The following is a 20,214-nucleotide window of genomic DNA, read 5'->3' on the forward strand; positions in this document are numbered from 1 at the left end:
AATCCAAGAAGCTGAACTATATGTCAGGAACATTGTAAAGTACATTACATATTATTGGTAATAAAGGTTGTCTGTCAACTTTTAAGTTTAAAAAATATGAACAGGAACATAACACCAAGTATCCGTGTTGTGTCCAAATATATTTATAACTGATTTAGACCAACGGACATGAACTGAGATTTTACAATGTGTTCATCTCAATACATATGGATTCGTTGGGGGCCATAAAAGATAGATATTGCCAAATTACCTGGGGGGCCGTATTAAACCGGAACACGGGCCGCAATTGGCCCGCGGGCCGGACTTTGGACATGCCTGAGATAGATAATGGAGAATCTGGCTGGTCTCATTTATTAAAAAAAAAATCCCGCTGTTCCCAGGAAGATGTAGTCTCTATGGAGAAGGCTCAGAGAAGGTCACAGCTGTAGGAAAAAAATTAAATTTGAAACAGTATTTCTTAAATCAAGTGGTGTTTGAGTTTTGCTAGAGTTGTCGTGAAAATATACCAGCCAAGGTCCAAAATCTACTCATCTGCATTTCAGGTTGGTGATGGAGTTATTTTTCTTGTCTGCCCAAAATAAAAATAAATAAATACTTAGGACAGGTAAGCAGGAAAGTAGATTACTGCAAGACTGCATTTGAAATCATACTTTGGGATAGTTATTTCCTCCCATAAAACACAAATAATCTGAATTGCCCCTTTTTAAAGGTACTTTCAGATGAATATTCTTTTCCATTACTCTGCCTTCATTTATATGTTCGTTCTTCCCACTGGCAGATTACTAGGGGATAAAAGGGAGCACAACGGGGCTGGAGGGTGGAGAATAACACCACAGGCCTATCTGAGCCCTGATGCATCTCTCTTTCTTGGGAGGAGGGAGATTAGCATTTGGGCCACATGGTGTGTAAAAACATTGCATTAGATACTAGTGGAGAGTGAATATGTCATCTAGCATGCATTTCGGGGTAGCTTGCTGTTTACGTTAGGTTTGTCTTCCTGGTCAAAACTGATTTTTTTTCTTCTTTCTCTGCATTTAGATAACTTCCAGCACAACAGCAGCACAGGGAAAGGAAGAAATTTTTCTGAGGCTTCCCACACTCTGCTCCAGCCTTTCTTGGCACATAAAGCCAAGAGAATAACGGCTCTTCCTGGTATTCCCTTGCATGTGAGGAATGCCATACTGGCAGCTGCTCTTTTTCCCGAGTTTCTGAAGGAGCTAGCAGCTCTTGCACAGGAACATTCCATCCTATGTTACAAAATACTGGATGATTGAGGGTTATCTGTATCATTTTTACAATTTTTTTCTACATTTTAGAATTAACAGATTTTTAAATGCAAAGCTGCTTACAAAAGAAAGTTCTACTTTGATACTTCCTGACAATACTTGATCTGGGAAAAAAGAAATCCCATTCAATTTTACCTTCATATTGGGCTTTATGACTTCTCGCTGTGCAACAACTCTTGATAGTTATTTCACACTTGTACCCCTCTTTCCTTCTGCATTTACATAACTTCCTTTACCTCACTGGCTCCTGCTTTCAATTCTGTCCTAGAAAAGTGGGTTCAAACAAGCATTCTGTGTTAAGGATCATGATTTTTTTTTTTTTTTAGGGGTGTGTGTGTGTGTGGCTGTTTTGTTTTTTAAAAGGGAAAAAGTCCCTTTAACTGATGGTTCAGGCTGTGAATCAAAGTGTTCTCGTGTTTTAAAGGCATGACTAGCTGAAAGCAGGTGCTGTACCCAACACATACCGTATTGCCTTATGTTGCATACAAATCTGCAGCTATCAGCTGTTGGTCTTTTGAAGTCAAATGAAATCTGTAAGTGGATGTAGAGTGCAGACTGTTTGGAATTTTCCTTGCTGTTTCTTAGCATTCTTTGATAAGTACTATAGTGATACCTAAAATCTCAAACAAGCCTTATTTTGTAAGATTTGCACAAAGTACAAACAAAATGATTCTATGCAAGCTGTAAAAATTTGTAGAAGAAATTTGTGTGCTTCTAGTGATAAGCTGAAGAAAGGTATTAAGTATCTTTCAGTAGTGTTAAAAGGGTGACTGATCTATTTTTAAGTACTGCTTTTTATGAAAAAGAAAAGCTTACCTCTGAAAAGGGGTTTAATTCTTTTTATAATGTCACTCTGGTTAAGGGAAAACAAAATGCTACATATAAAGAAACACTGGTTATTTATTTAAATTATGTATTAGCTTTTCCTTCTGCTGCACTTTTGGAACAATGTGCAGGGGTACGAGGGATGTACAGGAGCTGGAGTGAAAAAGGTACAGGGATAACCGAAAACTGTCCGGTAGTGACTTAACTGCTTAAGAAAATGCTTCTTGAGTAATGAGGTTCATTAGAAGAACCCAAATATAATGAATTGGTGCATCACTGCTGCATTTGTCTTACTTTTAGTGGCGTAATTGTGCTATACTTGCTCTGCATAAATGGGGACTTAGTTAATCAAAGCCTTAATGTTACCCCTTTTTACCACAAGAAAACTAAAACAACCCAACAATGCTGGAAATGGGAGGGAAGCCTGATAGTAAAGCAGTTTTAGTTATGCTGCTGGTTATAATTCCTCAATACTGAAAAGCCCCATTTTATAACTTCCCCAATTTCAAACATTTCCTCTTTGCTTAGGGAATCCAAATGAAAAGCCCGTAAGAAATATCAGGTAAAATTTTGTGGATTACTTAAGTGACTTAGAAGCTGAAGTCCCATTAACTTTCAGTGATGCTTGGTCACAGGGGTTATGTCTACACAGTAGTTAAATGCCTGCAGCTGGCTTAGCTCAACTGACTTGGCTTCATGGGCCTGAGGCTTAGATGTCTGGCTATCAGCTGGAGCCTGAGAGCATGCAAGGGGGTAGGTTCCCAGGGTCTGGGCTCCAATCTCAGCCCACATGTCTGTACAGCAATTTTTAATTCCATAGCCCAAGCCAGCTGACCTGGGCCAGCCAGAGTCTTTTATTCCCATTTAGACATACTGCACCCATCATCCCTCGCAGGGAGGTAGATTAGTGGTGCTTGACTATTTTAAGTCGTGTCTGTAGGCTACACTGAAGTCCTAAAGTGGTTCTGTCTGCAAAAGCGTGCCTGGACCTGCCATCACTTGTTTAAGTATTTGCAATGTATTCAACTCTGTGGTGCTCAAACACCTGCTTCCTTCCCCCTTCACTGCACTGGGGTGCTGCCTCAGTTCTTTGTGTTCAGCCCCACATATGCCTGCAGGTCACTTTCTTCTTTGTTGCTCCTGCCCCATGCAATTCTGCCATGTCAGATGCTATTCCACCAAACCACTCTTGGGCTTCCTTGCTGCTGCTCCACCCATTCGATTGCTTTTTTAAAAAATGTAATTTAGGAATGGGAGACTTCTTCTACTGATTCCATTGCTGCTAGAGCCATGGCCAACCACCATCCTCAGGACCCTTTCCTTCTCATAGCAACTGGTAGGTTTTTCTCTCTTCTCTAATCTCACCTGGGGGGTGGGGGGGCACCTCCTGGAGTTACCTTAGAACTGTGTGGTTCATTCCTGTTCTCTCTCAAACTAGCTCTGGGGGGAAGAGCTACATGGTGAAGCACCACTGGGTTCAGCCTGTTCTGGGTCAGTGGCTGCTGAGCTCCCTACACCCTGATCTAGTCTGTTCCCATGTTAAAGCATAGCCACAGCCTTCTAGCAGGAAGCTGATGTGAATGCTTTAAAATGGACTAACCATATATAATAATAAAATAAGCAAACTTCAGTGAATCATAACCAAGTGGAGGTTGACTCCCAAGAAACCATCCACATTTATTAAAAAAAAAAAATCCCTGCCTGTTGCTGGGATGAATTTGGCAATTCTCCCTTGCCTTACCTTTAAGGTAGTGCCTGACTACTTAAAATAAGACCATTAACTCTTTTGTGAACTGTTCAAAAGTAGTTTTATTTTAAATGTGCTAATTCATTACAATAGTCTGTTCTGAAAACAGAAAGGTAAATAGAAACTAGATTGGTAAGTCCTGGGGCATTAACCCAGTAAACTGTAATGGTTCCAAAGGAGTTATTTTAACCTACCACAATAGCGAGCTTTAAAAAAAACCTGCAGGATGCAGAGGAATTCTTACTGACAAGACATTCTCTATGTACACAAGGAATGCTTTAAACAAAGGAAAACTGTCTCATCTAAAAGGAGCGATCCTATTATGGACTTATAAATTTGGCAACTGATTCATCAATTTGAGGTATACAAAGAATAGCAAATGTAAATCTGGTCAGTTTATTCTCAAACCTTAAACTGTCCAAATAAAGATTCCATATACATTGATACTTCTGGTGTAGGCAGGGCTGAATTAGAGTCATAATCTACAGAACCCCAAGATAAAAACTAACTACAATGTTGGCTCTTTCTGCCTTCAAAGTACAGAGGAAACTGCAAGAAAATGGAGGTGGTTTCATCATTACAGCCTCTGAGATTAGCACATCTTTCTTGTGATAAATACTTCATCCAAAAGTTGTTTAACATGCTGATGCTTTGAAATTTGACTGATTTGGAACCACAGAAGTCAAGACCTCATTCTGATCTCGGTTACAGTGGTGAAGAGGAGGAAAATGAGACTCAGAGGGTTTTTAATTATTAAAAAGGTTGCCCTTCCTGTAGTACACTTAGATAAATTCCTTCCAAGCATCTATTGTTCACAAATTGCTTTTAGTATTTAATAGTTAATGGGGATTTGTCACCACCTGTGCTGAAAGTGGAATGTATTCACTTAGTACAATTTCCCTGTTTGGTGACTATTCCCTAATTGGATAATCTTTTCATGTTAAGGACAGATATAAAGCCTGATCCATTTAACAAAACTGGGGGGGGGGGGGGTTGTCTTTAAAACTTGGGTAAGGGTACAGGGTTTATATAGGGAAAAGGGTGGGTAGGTAATAACACACTTACACCTAGATTTTTACCAGTTCCAACGTGGGCAACAGTGGCTACAAGGCTTTCACAGCTCCTTGGCACACATGCAGTGAGGCAGTTGTCTGTTCACTCCCTAGCAACACAACTGGTATGTTCAGTGGAGCATGAGGGTTTAAATTCAAGCTGCCCTTCTACCACCAGAAGTGAGTTCCAGTAAAAGACTGAAGCTTGCACAGCCATTACCTGTGCTGACATGCTTCTGGATAAACAGAGGACTTCACTCTCCAGTGTCGACAATTCAGCATCTTTCATGAGCATTCAACAACAACAAAAAAGCCTCTAGGATGGGAGAAAAAAAGAGCAGTCTTATTTGGTGCAGTTAAATGATGTCATGTCATTTACTGTATTACTTTGACTTGTAGCCAGAGCTACAAAGTCATTACTGCTTACTGTGCAAATCTCCTTTTATACATTGATTATAACATAGTTCCTTTGTTAGGGCAGCTTGATTTAATAAGCAATTTAGTCTGCTATACTGGCTGAAATTGCTATGTCATGCCTACAGTTTTTATGAAGGCTGCTATTCTTACATTTATAATATTTAGACCACAGCTATTATTGCAAATAATGTAGTACTTTTTTACCCAGGCAAGTTCTGCAATAGTACTGTAGTGGCATGCTGTCACTGTCTAAATTTGATTGAACTAATTATAAGATGTCTTTGGTTGCACCTTTTGAGGTTTAGCAACAGAAACAGATAAGATAAAATATGACATTAATTACCGAAAACTAAGTTAAAACAACATCAGTGTGAAATACAGTCAGCACTGAAATTATTTTGTCACAAGCAGAAGAAAATCATATAGTGGCCTTGTATATGTAAGCCAGTCAGTTGACCACCTATTATTTGACCATAGTCAGATATTGTCAGCCTCTCATGATGTAGGGAGTAGCCTTTTCTCTTTCTTGTTGATATTTTCACATTTTTTGAGTTAAAATAATTAATTGGTTCTTGTGCAGTATTCTGGTAAGCTGTATTCTGTTGAACCATTGCTGTAAAAATATCATAGAAGAAAGGGTGAAAATTACCTCTCACTAATGTGTTTTTGCATTTGTTTGCATAAGTAGGTGTTGAAGTAATTTGGTGATGGGTGCCACTACACAACCCTAAGATTTCTGTGGAACATGGTGCATCTTGAACAGTTTGTGACTTCATTTGCTAAAAAAACCCAAACCCCTCATTATTATTAACTTTCTTCAAGGGATAGCCTGATTTTCCAAATGTGAGCTTGCAGAAGTATTGTGTGTTGAAGACACTTGTGAGTAAGAGTATTACTGTCAAATACATACACACTTTAAATGAGTTTTTGAACCAATGGCCTGTAAGGAAGTAATTACTGCTAACAGAGCAAATCTTTTCATCCACTGATTATACCAGCTTGTATGGCAGCTTAATTAATTAAATTATGACCAAAGTCTGTGGCCTAAAACCCTTTTTGAAACTTTTGAGCAAAGGCTCTGTTTCTGAACAAAATTTAATTTTCTTTAACTTTGGCAAAATGCCCATGTATAATTGCAGACTCATGAGCTAAACATCTGCAAAGCTATAAATAGCTTTAAAAGAGCACGTGGTATCACTGATATTTTATTGTACTTTGCTTAAAAATAACCAAGTGGTTTAAGCCACACCAAAAAAACAAAAACAAAAAAACCACTGGGTTAAACCTAGTTCTAATCAAACTCTTGTCAGCTTGCCTGACACCCACATAAAATGCTATCTCATCTCTAATGGAAAGAGGTGGCCTTTAGAGATTACAGATCTCAGCATTCAGTGGTCCAGCATGAGCCAAGAGGCCATATCACTGCTGGACACAGTTCTCTTGAGAGTAACATCCCGTTTACCAACTCTGGCAATATTTTGTTTCCCTTAAGGTGTCACCTCAGAATAGTATGATTAAATGAAAAGCAAAGATGCTCACAGAAATTTCTCATAGTTGTAATTTTGAGAAGTTTGAACCTTCCATCCTCCTGTCAAGTTTGGTGGCAGAATTTTAGCAAAGTCCTGATAGAAACCTAGTGCTCTTTCAAACCTGCTTTCCTAAGCTCCTTGAACAGCCCCTTATAAGTGCAACTTGGAGGCTACATCTAGACTACAAGCCTCTCTTGAAAGAGAGTGGCTTGACTACAAGCAGATTTTTTCGAAAGTCTAGATGCTCTTTCGAAAAAGCACAGTTTGCATTCAATAGCACCTTTTTTCGAAAGAGTACTTTCAAAAAAAGGCATTATTCCTAGAATAAGGTTTACTGCGATCGAAAACGCGGCTGCCGTACAGACGCAGGTGTAGTTTTTTCAAAAAAAGTCTACTTTTTTCAAAAAAACTTTGTAGTCTAGACACACCCAGAGTCACCCTGAGGTAGTTCTAAATTGTACTAGGGTCTATAATCAGCCCTTAGCTAGCCATGGGATTGGGGAGGTAAAGGGTGAATCTACTGCTGCTTTCCTGGAACCTGTAGATTTAATATATATTGCCTCATTTATAACATTTAACTACAGTTTAACAATAAAATTACATCTCAGGCACTTAAACTGCACAGCCAACCAGATCCATGCTATATTTGAAAAGATAAATTGTGACCTTCTTGCTGCTTTAAGTCAGTTTTCTCTCATCCTTTGATGAAGTAGACTGTATGAACTTCCTGTGAGTCATTTGAAAATAGCAGAGCAGGGGAGATAGAGAAGGGCATAAGTTTTGATGTGCTGCTGTCTCCTTTTTCAAACAGCTCAAGATTACAGCTTGAAACAAAAAATGAATTAGGGTATTCATTCAAGAGAGAGAAGCAACTTTACACATACAGGATACATCCAACACCATAAATCTGAGAGGCTGCTGCCGCAGTTAGTGACTCTGAAAGTCTGTATATTACAAAGGGCTGCTTAGCACAGAAATGGCACTAGAATGGCACTAGAATGATTTCACAAGAACTACTTAATGTCCTGGAAAAAAGATTCAAATTACATTAACATTCACGAGTAGAATGCTTAAGCTGTACTGAAGGTTTCCCTCATACACCTCTATAACATGGATCAAATTAAACTAAGCTGTGAAACTTGCAACTTGGGTTGATGGCTAAAGGTTGTCTTTCCTCATTACTTCCAAATTGCCAGAAAAAATATTGTCAGTGTCTTCCCTTAACCCAATATCCAGGATGATAGCTGCTGCTACATAAGTATAATCAATGCCAACTGCCAACAGCTCTTACAGTCTGTCTTGTAAGAGCCCACATTTTAACTACCTCTGTCCATTTGGATAAGACTGTAATGACGTCGACTTTTATACATTGGTAAAGTTTCTCTCTGTAAGCTGAAAGGCCAAAGAAAATTCTCACAGGCTGTGTATTAAATTAATACTTAGGAGGTGAATTAAACAAACAATTGGAGCACAAAGGGCATCTAAGCAGCATCTCAGAGTGCAGTAGCAAACTGACACCCAAGTTAATGGCAGAGCTTGCGCTTTAATTTGAGGAAGCCCTAGCTTTTGTCCTTTGTATGAACCTTGAGACAGTCTCTTTCTCTCCGCCAAGCCTTTTGAAATTGATCACTTCATAGATAATGTCTGCTCCATTTCGCCCCACAACACCCATCCCGTGTTTTGTATTTGTCTGATAGGGTTCTAGCCTCACGGTGTTAATCTACTGAGTCTGAAAATGTTCTGTAAAGTGCTGTGCACGTGTATGATGATAAACATTTTACTGGAGTGGTATGTGTCAGAGGTGTCAGTCTTTGCAGTGAACAAACTTTTGGAGAGTTTAGAATTCCCCCCTCAGCCATTTGATAGGGAGCAGGAGAAATATTCTGTATATGTTTAACTAGATACTTTGTCTTGCCCAGAGAGGCAAAAAGGCTGGTGTGTAGTCAGACTGGTCCTATCAATCAAGTTAGCTGAAACTGAGTGAAAAGCACTTAACACTTAGATACAGGATCATAGTTGAAGCTTAGGCTCCCTTCCATCCCAGCTAACACTTCTTTAGGCATGATCTAGCCAGCACCTTAATGAGCACACAAAGGACTTATGCACGAAGGTCTGTCTCAAAATTCTTACCCGTTTTGATTGTCAGTCAAGAAACATCCTTGTTTTTGTTCCCATGCAAAATATTGGTTTTAAAAATTCAGTAAGTGATGAGTCCATAATGCGGTAGATGATTTTAAAAATTGTTTTCTATCAACTTCTAATACAAGAGAAGAGTCAGTAACACTTATCCATTTCTAGTGCGTGTGGCAGACAGCATTGCAAGTATATTGAGATGTATATAGTAACTGCTATTTTAAACTTAAAGATCTAATGCTGTATATTCACAGAACATATCCATGAATTTTTACAGGCAATTTTCTTCCATATTACTTAATTGCCTAGAACAAAATGGCTTTGGCTTTGAAAACAAGTAGCCATTACAAACATTTACCAACAAGTAGTCATGCAATGGTATCCAAAACCCTTCTATTTTAATTGTAGTGCAAAAACCCCTCTAAAGCTGCCCAACAAAAAGCATTAATAATACAAGAGGACAGAACCTTCTGGAAAAAGTAGGGGACTTTACTTTTTTAAAGAAAAGGTAAATAATACGCTTAAAACACAGGGACCAGTAAAATTCAAACTTCATACCAATGCTCAGTCCATAATTCACATTCTTGTGCCTTTTTGTTTCCTCCCACTGTGACGGGAGTTAAGGGCAGAGCATTAATCTAACAAATTCTAAGTTCGGTATATGTTGTGATTTGTCATAACCATTTATTATCTGAATGTGTTTTGTAAAACTTATTGAAACTTAGCACTCTGAACAAAGTCGTCATGGAACAAATCAGGTGCAACTCAGTAAAAGATAAAATGGTGTTTTTGCTCAGATGTGACAAAATGATGGTAAAGCCTTTGTTGCGTGTCAGTTTAAAATGCACAGTTTTAAAAAGGTCAAGGTATGCCATTGTATAAATCAATGTAAATCTTATCTTTTTTTAGACAAAACAAGGCAACTTACTGTTAATGCTTTTTGTCAGCTGCAAAACCTTTTAACTAACTTATTTTTATGTGAACAATGGGTACACATTTTATTCATTAAATATATTTTAAAACTCCTTCATTTGGCCTCTCTTCTGTTCAAGACCGAGCTTAAACTGTGTGCTTGTTTGTTCAGATGTTTCCCTGTCAAGAAATATGGTAACTCTCTTGATCAAAGAATGAATTACCAGTGAGCAGGGCTGAGCTAGAAGTTCTATAACTTGGAGAGGGCGGCTAGATTCCACAGACAAGGCCTGGGCTATGTCCTCTGACTGAGGCCCACATTTTAAAAAGTAGGTAGGAGCCTGAATATCATTTTCCCAGTGAGTCAATGGGATTTAGGTTACTAAGTGCCTAAATCAGTTCAGCATTGCAAAGCTGAGCACTGCCACGTGTACATAGCTTTAAGAACCGGGCCAAAGAGCTTAGTATGCTCTGTGCATGCATTCCAGTAGCAAAAGATTTCACCCTTCAGAAGTACTTTGGAGACTGATGAGAGCTGTGGGTATAAACGGGATTATTTGGCAGCACGAGAGGCTTCTGAACTCTAGAAACCATAAGCAACAGCCTTAGTCTTTTCCATGGCAAGTATTTTATAGATGTAAGTTTATATACAGGCATATTGCACAGGACTGCCTGGGTTGGTTCCTACGGATCTGTTTGGGGTAGAGGTGACAAAACAACTGGATTTAAGTTAGATCACCCTTTGAAGGGAGGAGAGGCAGCAGGGCAGTCTCTTCTCTTTTCCGTCCCTCTGACACAGGCAAGGAAGGACTAACAATGCTCAGTGGGCCGGACAGACTTGTCAGGCCCCTGGGCAAGGAGGGGCCAGAAAGTAGGGTTGCCAGGTGTCCGGTATTCTACTGGCCAGTCCAGTTTTTGGGCCCTCTGGTAAAAAAAATCCAGAAAATACCAGACATGTGCAATATCCAGTATTTCCTGGATTTCTGGTTGGGCATCAGACAGAAGTCTGGTAGGGGAGGGGCGCAATCGGTGCTGGGAGCCCTGGCTGCATCTGATGCCTTGGGGAGGAGAAGCCCTGTCCCTGCTCCTGTTTGCGTGATGGAGCCGCAGCCGGACTCACTCATGCTTCTCCGGACAGTTCGTGGGACTGACAGCACCCTGGGATCTGCACATGCCTGGGTCAGTCCCGTCTCCCTCCCTCTTCTCCCCCCACCGTCCCCGCTTCTCCCAACCCTACCTGACCAGCTCCACTGCCCCTGACCCCCTCCCAACCACCCCTGCTTCCAGCCGGCTGGTTCTCCTCCCCCTGATCTCCCCTGGCCAGCTGCGGTGCCCCGACCTCTCTCCCCCAGCCAGCCATGCTGCCCCCCCACCTCCCATCAAGTGAGTCCAGTATTTTTTCTAAACGTACCTGGTAACCCTACCAGAGAGGGTGGCTCCATGCCCCTGGAAGGGTTGAAGTCTCAGATACAAGGGGAGGGGGTGAGACTGACCTCCCCCAGGCAGCCCTCAGTGCTGACCAAAGCTCATTGCGTGGGACTCTGGGGGTCATTTGGAGGGCCCTAGGGCAATTGTCCCTTAAGCCTGCTAAAAGTCAGGGGCAAACAGCACTGCTTCCCCTTCCTGAAGCTGTGTGAATTTCTGTTCCTTCAGAAAAATGCTACTACCTGGCAATATTTAATCATCACATAGATCTGATACAATTTCTAGAGTATTCAGACAAACAGTACTGTACAGTTACAGACTCACCCTGGTATTTGTCCCCTAACTGCATGCATTGAATCACTTCCCTTTATAATGTCTGCAGAACCAGCTACAGGAAGAGTGAACAGCTGTCGGTACTAGCCCCTGCTATTCTTTGGCACTGAATGCTTGCTCTTCTTATTTTTGTCTGAAGCATTCAAGGAAAACTGTACGGTAAGAGCCTACCTGAATAAGCATCAAAAGGGAATAATAATCCTGTTCCATGCTGAGTTTATATAGTATCATCTTCTAGCTCTGGCTGGAATTGAACTTACAAAGTCCAGGGAATTGTGCAAGTTGCTCCGAAAGCTACTATGACAGCCTCTTCTCTAATATTTGTTTCACTACCACAGGATCTGCTCGCCCTCCTGTTGTTCTTTGAACCAGTCCAATCAGTTTATTCAGAACTTTTCGGTTTCCTTTCTTTATCTCCATAACCTTGAAAACAAGAGCACAAAGTATTTATCATGAATAATGGTAGATATTCACTTTTCCCTCTAAACAGATTAAACATTTTCTGACTTTAGTACCATCTTCATTTAGACCCAAAATTCAGTATTAAAACAAGTCTTGGAGCTCAATTCTGCAAGAGCTGTTTGTAGCTGGAGCCCTACAACTGCTAGGAGATCCCTGGGCTGAGCAGGATCAGGGCTTTAGTCCTAACAGAATTCTCGATTTCAAGACTATTTTTAATTCCAATGAAAACAACTTTTTTTAAAAAAAAGCCTCCCCTGCAACATTATCTGAAAGAACGACTAGTCTACTTTTCCTAATTAGATGATATGCAAAGAATAAGATGGCAACCACTATGCAGATTTTAAAGTGTTGAGCATTGAGCTCCACAATATTTGCTTATGTAGCTGGGATGAATTATTCTCCGCATTGTGTGAATTTGTTGGGTGAGTTCCTATAGCCTCAGTGATGCATGTTGTCAGACCAGATAGCAGTCCTGCAGGCCTACCGACACAGGCTGGGGGATGGGGAGGGAGGGGGCAACCGTCCCAGGACCTGGTGATTCAGAATAGCCAAAGGGCTTTTAGCTGTTGCAGTGGAAGCCAGAGCCCTGGTCCCTTTAAATCATTGCCGGACCCCCCAGGAGGCATACTCTGGATGGCAGAGGAGGGGGCCACTTTCGCCCAAGACCCCACTCCTTCCAGGAGTATGGAGCTGTCTCCAATCACCTTGCCACAGGCTCAAGGAGTCTGTTGGTTTGCCAGCAATCCTTTCTGGCCTTAAACTCATTAATACATGAACTATCAACTGCATGCACAATTGCAAATATGTCCACCTCTTACTGCCTCTAAACTTTAGCCCATCGTAAATCTAACCTGTAGTGTGCCATCAATAGATAGGGAACATAGCTACCCTGGCATGCTTGTAATTAGCTAAATTAGAAATTTAAATAAAGTGTTAAGTATTGAATTCATTCATAAATTGCTCAATATTTTAGTGTTAGTTTCCCTTTTAAAAAATAAACTACTCTTAAAAAGCAGGGCCTATTGCAAGAGAAAATGCCTAACTAACTCATCTGAAAGATAAGAATTAATGGTAATTTAAAGGACAGGCCTACAAGCTTTATAAGTGTCTCTTCTTTACTAAAAGAATCACCTGAAAGCAGCTGGAAAATAAGGCTGCTTTATCACAGCTGGCTTTGCTAAAACACTGGAAGCTGAGGGAGGAATTAAATTCTTACAAAATGATTTTTATTATTGAAACAGGAATCTGGTTATGGGCCTTCAGCTTCTGTGCTGAAGAGTTCCAGCTCTCTGTCCTTATGCTTTAGTACTAGTCTGAAAATGAAGAAACACTTTTATTAGCCACTGCAAATGAGTCAGTGTAAGGGAGGTCATGCAGATCTACTGCAAGTTCATTTTCTTTATGAAAAGCTCTTTGCAAAGCTATTAGTGTCTTCCAGTGAGACTTGGGCGTGGGTGGTATTGTTCTCAAAAGATATTAGCTTTTTTTCCCCCCCAATGGCAAATGTAACTAGACAATGTTTATACTTAAAATAAGCCATTCATTCCTGCTTTTACATTTTGCACTTGAGAGACTACAAAAGCACGTTTTTATGCAGCTAATGTTAGATGCAATCAAGGTTACCCCTCCGCTTTGTCCCCCTTTCATAATTTACAAGTTTTACTTTTTCTAACTGAAAATCTCTGGAATTTTGAAATTGAAATGTTAAAGCTTTATTGTATATTACATACACATAGGCTATGTCTTCACTATGAGGTTTTATTGGCAGAAAATATGCTAATGATGTCACGACTTATGCCAATGAGTCCTTCATTACCATATTTTCTGCCGAAAAAACTCGTCGTGTAGACGTAGCCATAGTGTGTGTTAGTGTGAGGTTGCTCATGAGGGTTAGTCAGTCAGTAAATGTTCCTGGGGGTACAGAGACATGGACTTTGTGAAGAGATGTAATAAAAGCCAACTTTATGGCTTACCAATACTACTGCTATCCTTTTGAGCTAATATTACTCATGTAGAATAATGACTTCTTGTTAGATACTCTGAGTTTTCACAATGTTATATTAATTTCATATCTTTGATCTTACAAGATATCCAACATATTTGGAAAAAGAATGAGGGAATTATTATCAAAATTGCCAGGCCAGGTTAACAAAAGTGCTCTCTGCACACATATGGTTGAAAAGAACAGGACTTCTACGGTGCTTGTTTTCTTGCCCTATCACTCTTATACATAGTCCAAGAAGCGAAGTCATTCTGACAAGTCAGAATAAGAAATCCTTCATTTCTCTTTGAAGATGTACAAACAAATGCAAAGGAAACATGGTAATTTAAACCCTTAAGCACAGGATGGGCAAACTTTTTGGCCCATGGGTCATATCAAGGTATTGAAATTGTATGGAGGGCCATGAACACTCATGAAATTGCAGTGTGGGGGGTGAGGGCTTGGGGTCCAAGAGGGGGCTCTGGGGTGGGGATGAGGGGGTTGGGGTTCAGAAGGGCGTTCTGGGCTAGGACTGAGGGGTTTGGAGAGCAAGAAGGGGAATCAGGGCTGGGACATGGAGTTTAGAAGGGGAGCTCGTGAGTACAGGCTCAGGGCTGTGCTTACTTCCTCAAGCAGCTTCCAGAAGCAGTGACTTGTTTCCCTTCCAGACAACTCTTACACAGAGGCGCAGCCAGATGGCTCTGTGTACTTTCCCTGGCCTGCGTCCCACACAATCCACAAATGCTGCCCCTGCAGCTTTCATTGGTTGGGAGCTACAGCCAATGGGAACTGTGGAAGCAGTGCACAGAGCCCTCAATCTGTCCTTCAGTGTAGGAGCCAGAGTGGGGAGATGCTATTGGTTCCGGGAGCTGCACAGAGCAGAGCAAGCCCCGGACTCTGCTCCACATGGAGCTCTAGGGCCTGATTCAAACGGCTGATGCGCTGGATGCAGCTTGTCAGCTGCAATCTGCCTACCCCTGTTTTAGCATCACCGACTACCAACATGTCCAGCTGCTGTACTCAGTTTCCCACCCCTGTTCTAATCACCTCTTCCTGGTGTTCTTCCATCACTGCCTGGCAGATCTGTTCAAGCTCTTGCTGATCCTGGATTCGTTCAAGTTTCTTTTCTTTAACAATCTGAAGTGGAGTCTTCCCCTCCCCATTCCACAATTCTTCGAGTACCTGCAGCATCAAGCAAGGGAGAGGAGGGAAATCAGTGCCTGTTGCATTCATCTTTTCCACTGCAGACATGAGTGAGTTTAGTCAGAACAAAAGCCCAGGATTAACATTTATACAATGGACAAGCTTTCCCATGCAGTTCTGTGGACACATGTCAACCGTGACTTGCTGGTGTCACCCTGGAGCAAAACATACCCAGTCACGAGCAACAGAGTGAGATCAAGCAACTCTGAACACAGCTTCTGAAATCTAATGTAATAATCTAGAGCATCACCACATCCCCCTCCCTTTACTCTGAAGCACAATATGCACATCACGTAGCTTTGCAACAGTAATGCTCTGCGTGTTCCTACTGTGGGACTGCTGTACAAGGTGGTGGTTTTTCATACAAGTATTGCTAAAAGAAACAACATGCATGGTCAGCAGAGAAATGGGAATTAGACAACTACTGTGCATAGCCAGATGCCAGGTAACTCATTTCATTTACAGACCATCATTATCACAGGGAGAGAGCAAGGATGCTTAACAGAAAATAAAATACAAATGTTGCAAATCAGAATCCATGCAGCAGTCCTATCCCACACATATCTCACATCCAGGAATAGCAGGCCAAACTTAAGTTTCTAGAATAATTACGAGCTAATGTGAATGTGTTTTCCTACTTTGTAGCAGGGCTATCACCAGTGAATAAACTTGGGAGAAGAGAACATTCATAAAAAAGCAATTTCTTTGGATAGTCATTTTGAGTATTCCGTCTGTTCTTATTTCAGAGATGGGGGATGTGAGCCCTTGTTAAAACACCTATTTCTGCTTGATCCTGCTCTGAAGACATATTTGTATGTTCGGGCTATCCTGGTATGCCAGGGGGGAAGTGAATGCCATGTCAAAAACGCAGCAATAAAGATTGGTTGTGGGATAAGAGGACCTGGGGTGAAGGTCCCAATTTAAAGCCATTTTTATTAATTAGCATTACAGGAGGGAGGTTTATGAAAAACTAAACAATGACATTCTAGCCCTCAGATTTTTCTCTACTGCCAAAGCTCTTCAGCATGAAATGAACTGACAGTTGTGGCAGGTATTTTAAGAACCTGGCAGAAAAGGCAGATCAAACGATTAAAAACTACTGCTATTGTAATTAAAACCACCATATGTGATATTTTAGTTTGTTCCTCTCTAAAACTTAGGATGCCTCTGCTCCCTGTTATTCCTTAGCACCAGCTAACCCACAGCTAGACAGGGGTCTTGTCCACTTTACCAACTATTCTGGGGGCTCCCTTAAAGGATAACCACAGTTGCACCATGAACAGGTGATCAGTCCTCGCCAAAGGAGCAGACAGGAAGCTTCTGGAAGTAATTCCTTCCTGAGCTCCCCTACAGCATTTTAACTCCGGTCACTTCTCATGGAAGTACAACTCGCGAACTGAATCAACAAGCTCAGAGAAAACTCCCCAGGGATCTTGCTCAAAATAGAAACTAAAAAACAAAGAACTCACATCTTTTCTTAGTAAAGGGCAGAACTGATTTTAGGTTTGGCCTGTACCATACCAACAATTCTCTAATCATGGTCATTTCCCAGGTGGCCAGAGGGAAGGAAGAGGGCACTGTAGCAAAACTGCAATCCAACACAATACAAACACACAACAACAAACAAAAACCCTCTACTCCAAGCAGAATTACCAAGAGAAGCTCATTGAGTGGTCTAAGACAGGTGAGGGCCAGGAAAGTTTGAGAATCAGAGAGCAGTAACTGGTTGTCCTGACAGCCTTCTCCTCTCCTATGCAAAGCATATCAAGGCACAGAGAGAGTTTGCCCTCTGTCTTAGAGGGGGCCTGTCAGACTGGGTTTACTCTTGTAAATATATACAGCACAGTAAACTGTCCTGACTGATTAATTTAAAATAATGTCTTTGTTTCAGTGAGTTTAAATATGTACTAATCTGGAATGATTACTTTATGAAGGCTTAAAATAAGAGTGGGTTGGATGCAGCCCCTGGCTTGCCTGGATTCAGCCCCCGCATCTCAGAATTCCCTGCCTGGCATTACGGAGCCCGTGCTGGCGCTCCAGCCCTGCACTGCACCTCTGTGGGGCTGGAGAACACACAATCTACTCGCCTGAGGCTACCCTAGGCTCTGGTGTACAAGGGGAACATGGGGAGTGTTTTTCTCCTCAAGTCGGGGGCCATATCAGGGTTTTTTTGTTTTTGTTTTATTCTTTTCACCCCTCCATTAAGAGCACATTTAAAATATAAAATAGAGAAGGGCTGCATCATGTATTCCACAATATTTAATGTTGTATTCAACTGACTTGCCCATACTTCTAAGTTTTGCAAATAAATCTCTGACAAACTTCAGGGTATATAAAAAAACAACCTGTGATTATGTTTACTGCCAAATTTAGTGCTTTTAATTAAGTACCTTCTCCATGTTCAATCTTCACAATCTGGCATACAGTGAAAAACATGCTTTAGAAAGACATTTGAGAAGAGTGGTTTTCCCCCAAATGTCATTCGCTACATTTGGGTTCAGGGACTTGGCTGGAATGGGTGAGCAGAGAAGAGGGAGACAATGGGGAGGAGGAAGGATCTAAGTGGAGCAAGAATAGAATGGGGGGGGGGCACATTCTATTCTACAATTGGCAGCTTCACCCACCATCCAAGACCCTCACTCTTCACTCCAGTGGTTAGGATGCTCCCCTGGGTAGTAGGAGATCTTGGTTCAAATCCCTGTGTTCAGCAGGGGTTTGCACAGGGATTTCCTGCCTCCTAGGTGATCGTCTTTTGGGGGGGATGGGGCATCCTTCTCCAAACCCCCTGTCATGGCTCCTTCCCCACTCTGGCATGATAAATGCAGAAGTGGGGGCCAACAAAAGTACCCCAAAAACTTTATCTATTAGGCTTTGGTATAAAACTTCCCCCCAAAATCTTAACCTAGATTTTGGGGATAAAATCCTGCTGCCACCACCAAAATATTGATAAGAAAATCAGGAGAGAGATCACTTGGAAAATCTTACCCCTAAAGTACAAACCAGGACACAAAAATTAACCAATGCCAGGTTAAGAAAAGAAAAGAGAAAGAACTTTTATTATCAGTACAATATTCCTGTGGCAAGCATAATGACTAGATGGAAAAGTAACAGTAATATACTCATGGGCCAGGAGCTTAGTTACAAAAGAAAGCAAAAAGCATTTTTAAATGCACAGACATTAGATCCCATTTCCCAAACCATAAAACAATAAAACCTAATGGATTTATCTTCTAAACTTTACCCTACTTACAAAGAGTCTGTTCTTGGAGGGAGACATTCTGTCTGTCCCCCTCAGTAGATGGAGAGAAACTGCCCCAGAGACAAAGGAAGGGAAACCCCTAAAATTCCTTTGTCCCAGTTTGAAATTCCTACCTACATTTCTATTGGCTGCCTGCCACCTGGTTTAGGTAAGGGACATAGTTAACCCCTTAGTTCCCAGGATGCTGGCTAACCCTCATGATCATGACACCCCCTCTCTTTCTCAAGAGGCCACTGTCGTCTTGGGAGGGGGAGGGGATTCAGACAAGGCTTGCTCACCAGTGAGGTGGGAGCCCCCAGTTCACATCCCTCAAAAGCCCATAGCAGTGCCCTGGGGGTCAACCACAGCCTGGGCTTGTATCCTTATCATGGTAGATGTGAGTGAGTGGTGGTTGCTTCCCAGCAACAATACCTCTTCCATTAAAAGAGCAAGAGGGGCCACAAATGTCCTGTTGATCAACTACTAGGGCTCTACTCTCATACACCAGAGGCTTGCTTGCCTGGCAGAGCAGGGATTTGATCCAGGGACTCTCACCCCAGCTGAGCAACCGAAACCCCCTTAGCACAGAGGGCTTTGGAAGCTTCCTGTGCCCTGATTAATATATAGTTGAAGTGGAACGCTGACAGTGATCACACTGCCACTCATTTCTCAACAAAAACAGAAAGGGCAGGTACCCGAAGCACAGGAATACAGAGGGAGTTACAGGAGTTAAGCAGTCCAATCTCATTTCATATTTACTGAATGTGGCTAACCATCAACAGTAGAGGCTGAAGGAGCCCCCACTTCCAACTACCTGCTGGGCCAGCACTTAGGCCATTCATTTGAGAAGTAAGAGATCAATTTTCAGATCCCTTTCCAGGGAGCATAAAGAGGATGTGAACTAGCACATGCGCTATTGAAGGGGCAAGTACCCAAGCCACTGGACTACAGGCAGATTGATGGGGTGCTTGTGGCTCAATGACTATTTAATTATTTAATGACAGTGGCCTATCCTCAAGAGGATACACAGAGAGCCAGCACACTGGAATACCTCCTAGCCCAGATCTTCACTTGAGAGGTAAGAGATCAACAAGCAAGAAGGGAAAGCAAACCTCAACTTCTAACCTGCTGGGCAGACACCCAACCAGCAAGCTGTCTGCTGAGGCTTTGGCCTGATGAATATGAACTGTGTGGGGAGCAGCTTGAGCAGAAAAGAGCAAGGGAGGCCCAAGGTCAGAATAGCACCTAGCCCAGCACTTAGGCCATTCACTTGAGAGGTAAGAGATGAAGATTCAAATCCCTTTCCAACAGGCATATGGAGGGAATTTGAACCCCATTCTAACACAAGCTAACCACACACCCAAACTGCTAGGCTTCATAAGGCTAAATACTAGCTTTGTGATCCCCATGAACTGGTACAACTGCATGAGAACACGACAAGGCAGAAAACACCACACCCACCTCTTAGTCCAGCAGCCAGATGTTCACTCATGAAGCTTTAGAAGGAACTAAACCTGAATCATCCACACAGCTTGGGTAAGCACCCAGACCACTACTACAAAGTGATTCAGCAATTAGATCTTGCCTCATTGCTACTGAATAACAATGGTACAGCCTGAAGGCGCTGGGAGTCACATGTGAGAGACTGCAGAGCCCTATTCACATCTCTTC

The 20,214-nt window shown here is 41.7% G+C and overlaps 2 protein-coding genes across 13 annotated transcripts in view; one reads left to right on the top strand and one right to left on the bottom strand.

Moving 5' to 3' along the window:
* The window catches only part of FHIP1A (FHF complex subunit HOOK interacting protein 1A), a 136,317-nt gene that overhangs the window by 106,074 nt on the left and 10,029 nt on the right, over positions 1–20,214 (top strand). For 11 of the 12 annotated variants that reach the window (XM_075930044.1, XM_075930047.1, XM_075930043.1 and 8 more), the window contains one exon: positions 1,039–10,014. The exons of the other annotated variant lie outside the window; for it this stretch is intronic. In XM_075930044.1, the coding sequence (XP_075786159.1) occupies positions 1,039–1,274 (236 nt within the window). In that variant the 3' untranslated portion in view covers positions 1,275–10,014. Of the gene's footprint in view, positions 1–1,038; positions 10,015–20,214 lie in introns of those variants that run through there. 12 annotated transcript variants of the gene reach the window in all.
* Positions 11,876–20,214, bottom strand: part of GATB (glutamyl-tRNA amidotransferase subunit B) — a 72,901-nt gene continuing 64,562 nt past the window's right edge. Inside the window, exons 12-13 of the mRNA XM_006111591.4 lie at positions 15,150–15,284; positions 11,876–12,082 (exon numbers count right to left, since the gene is read on the bottom strand). Coding sequence (XP_006111653.2) covers positions 11,957–12,082; positions 15,150–15,284 — 261 coding nt within the window. The 3' untranslated portion in view covers positions 11,876–11,956. The remainder of the gene's footprint in view (positions 12,083–15,149; positions 15,285–20,214) is intronic.

Source organism: Pelodiscus sinensis, chromosome 5 (assembly GCF_049634645.1).
Source record: "Pelodiscus sinensis isolate JC-2024 chromosome 5, ASM4963464v1, whole genome shotgun sequence".
In the NCBI taxonomy this organism is placed as follows: domain Eukaryota; kingdom Metazoa; phylum Chordata; order Testudines; family Trionychidae; genus Pelodiscus; species Pelodiscus sinensis.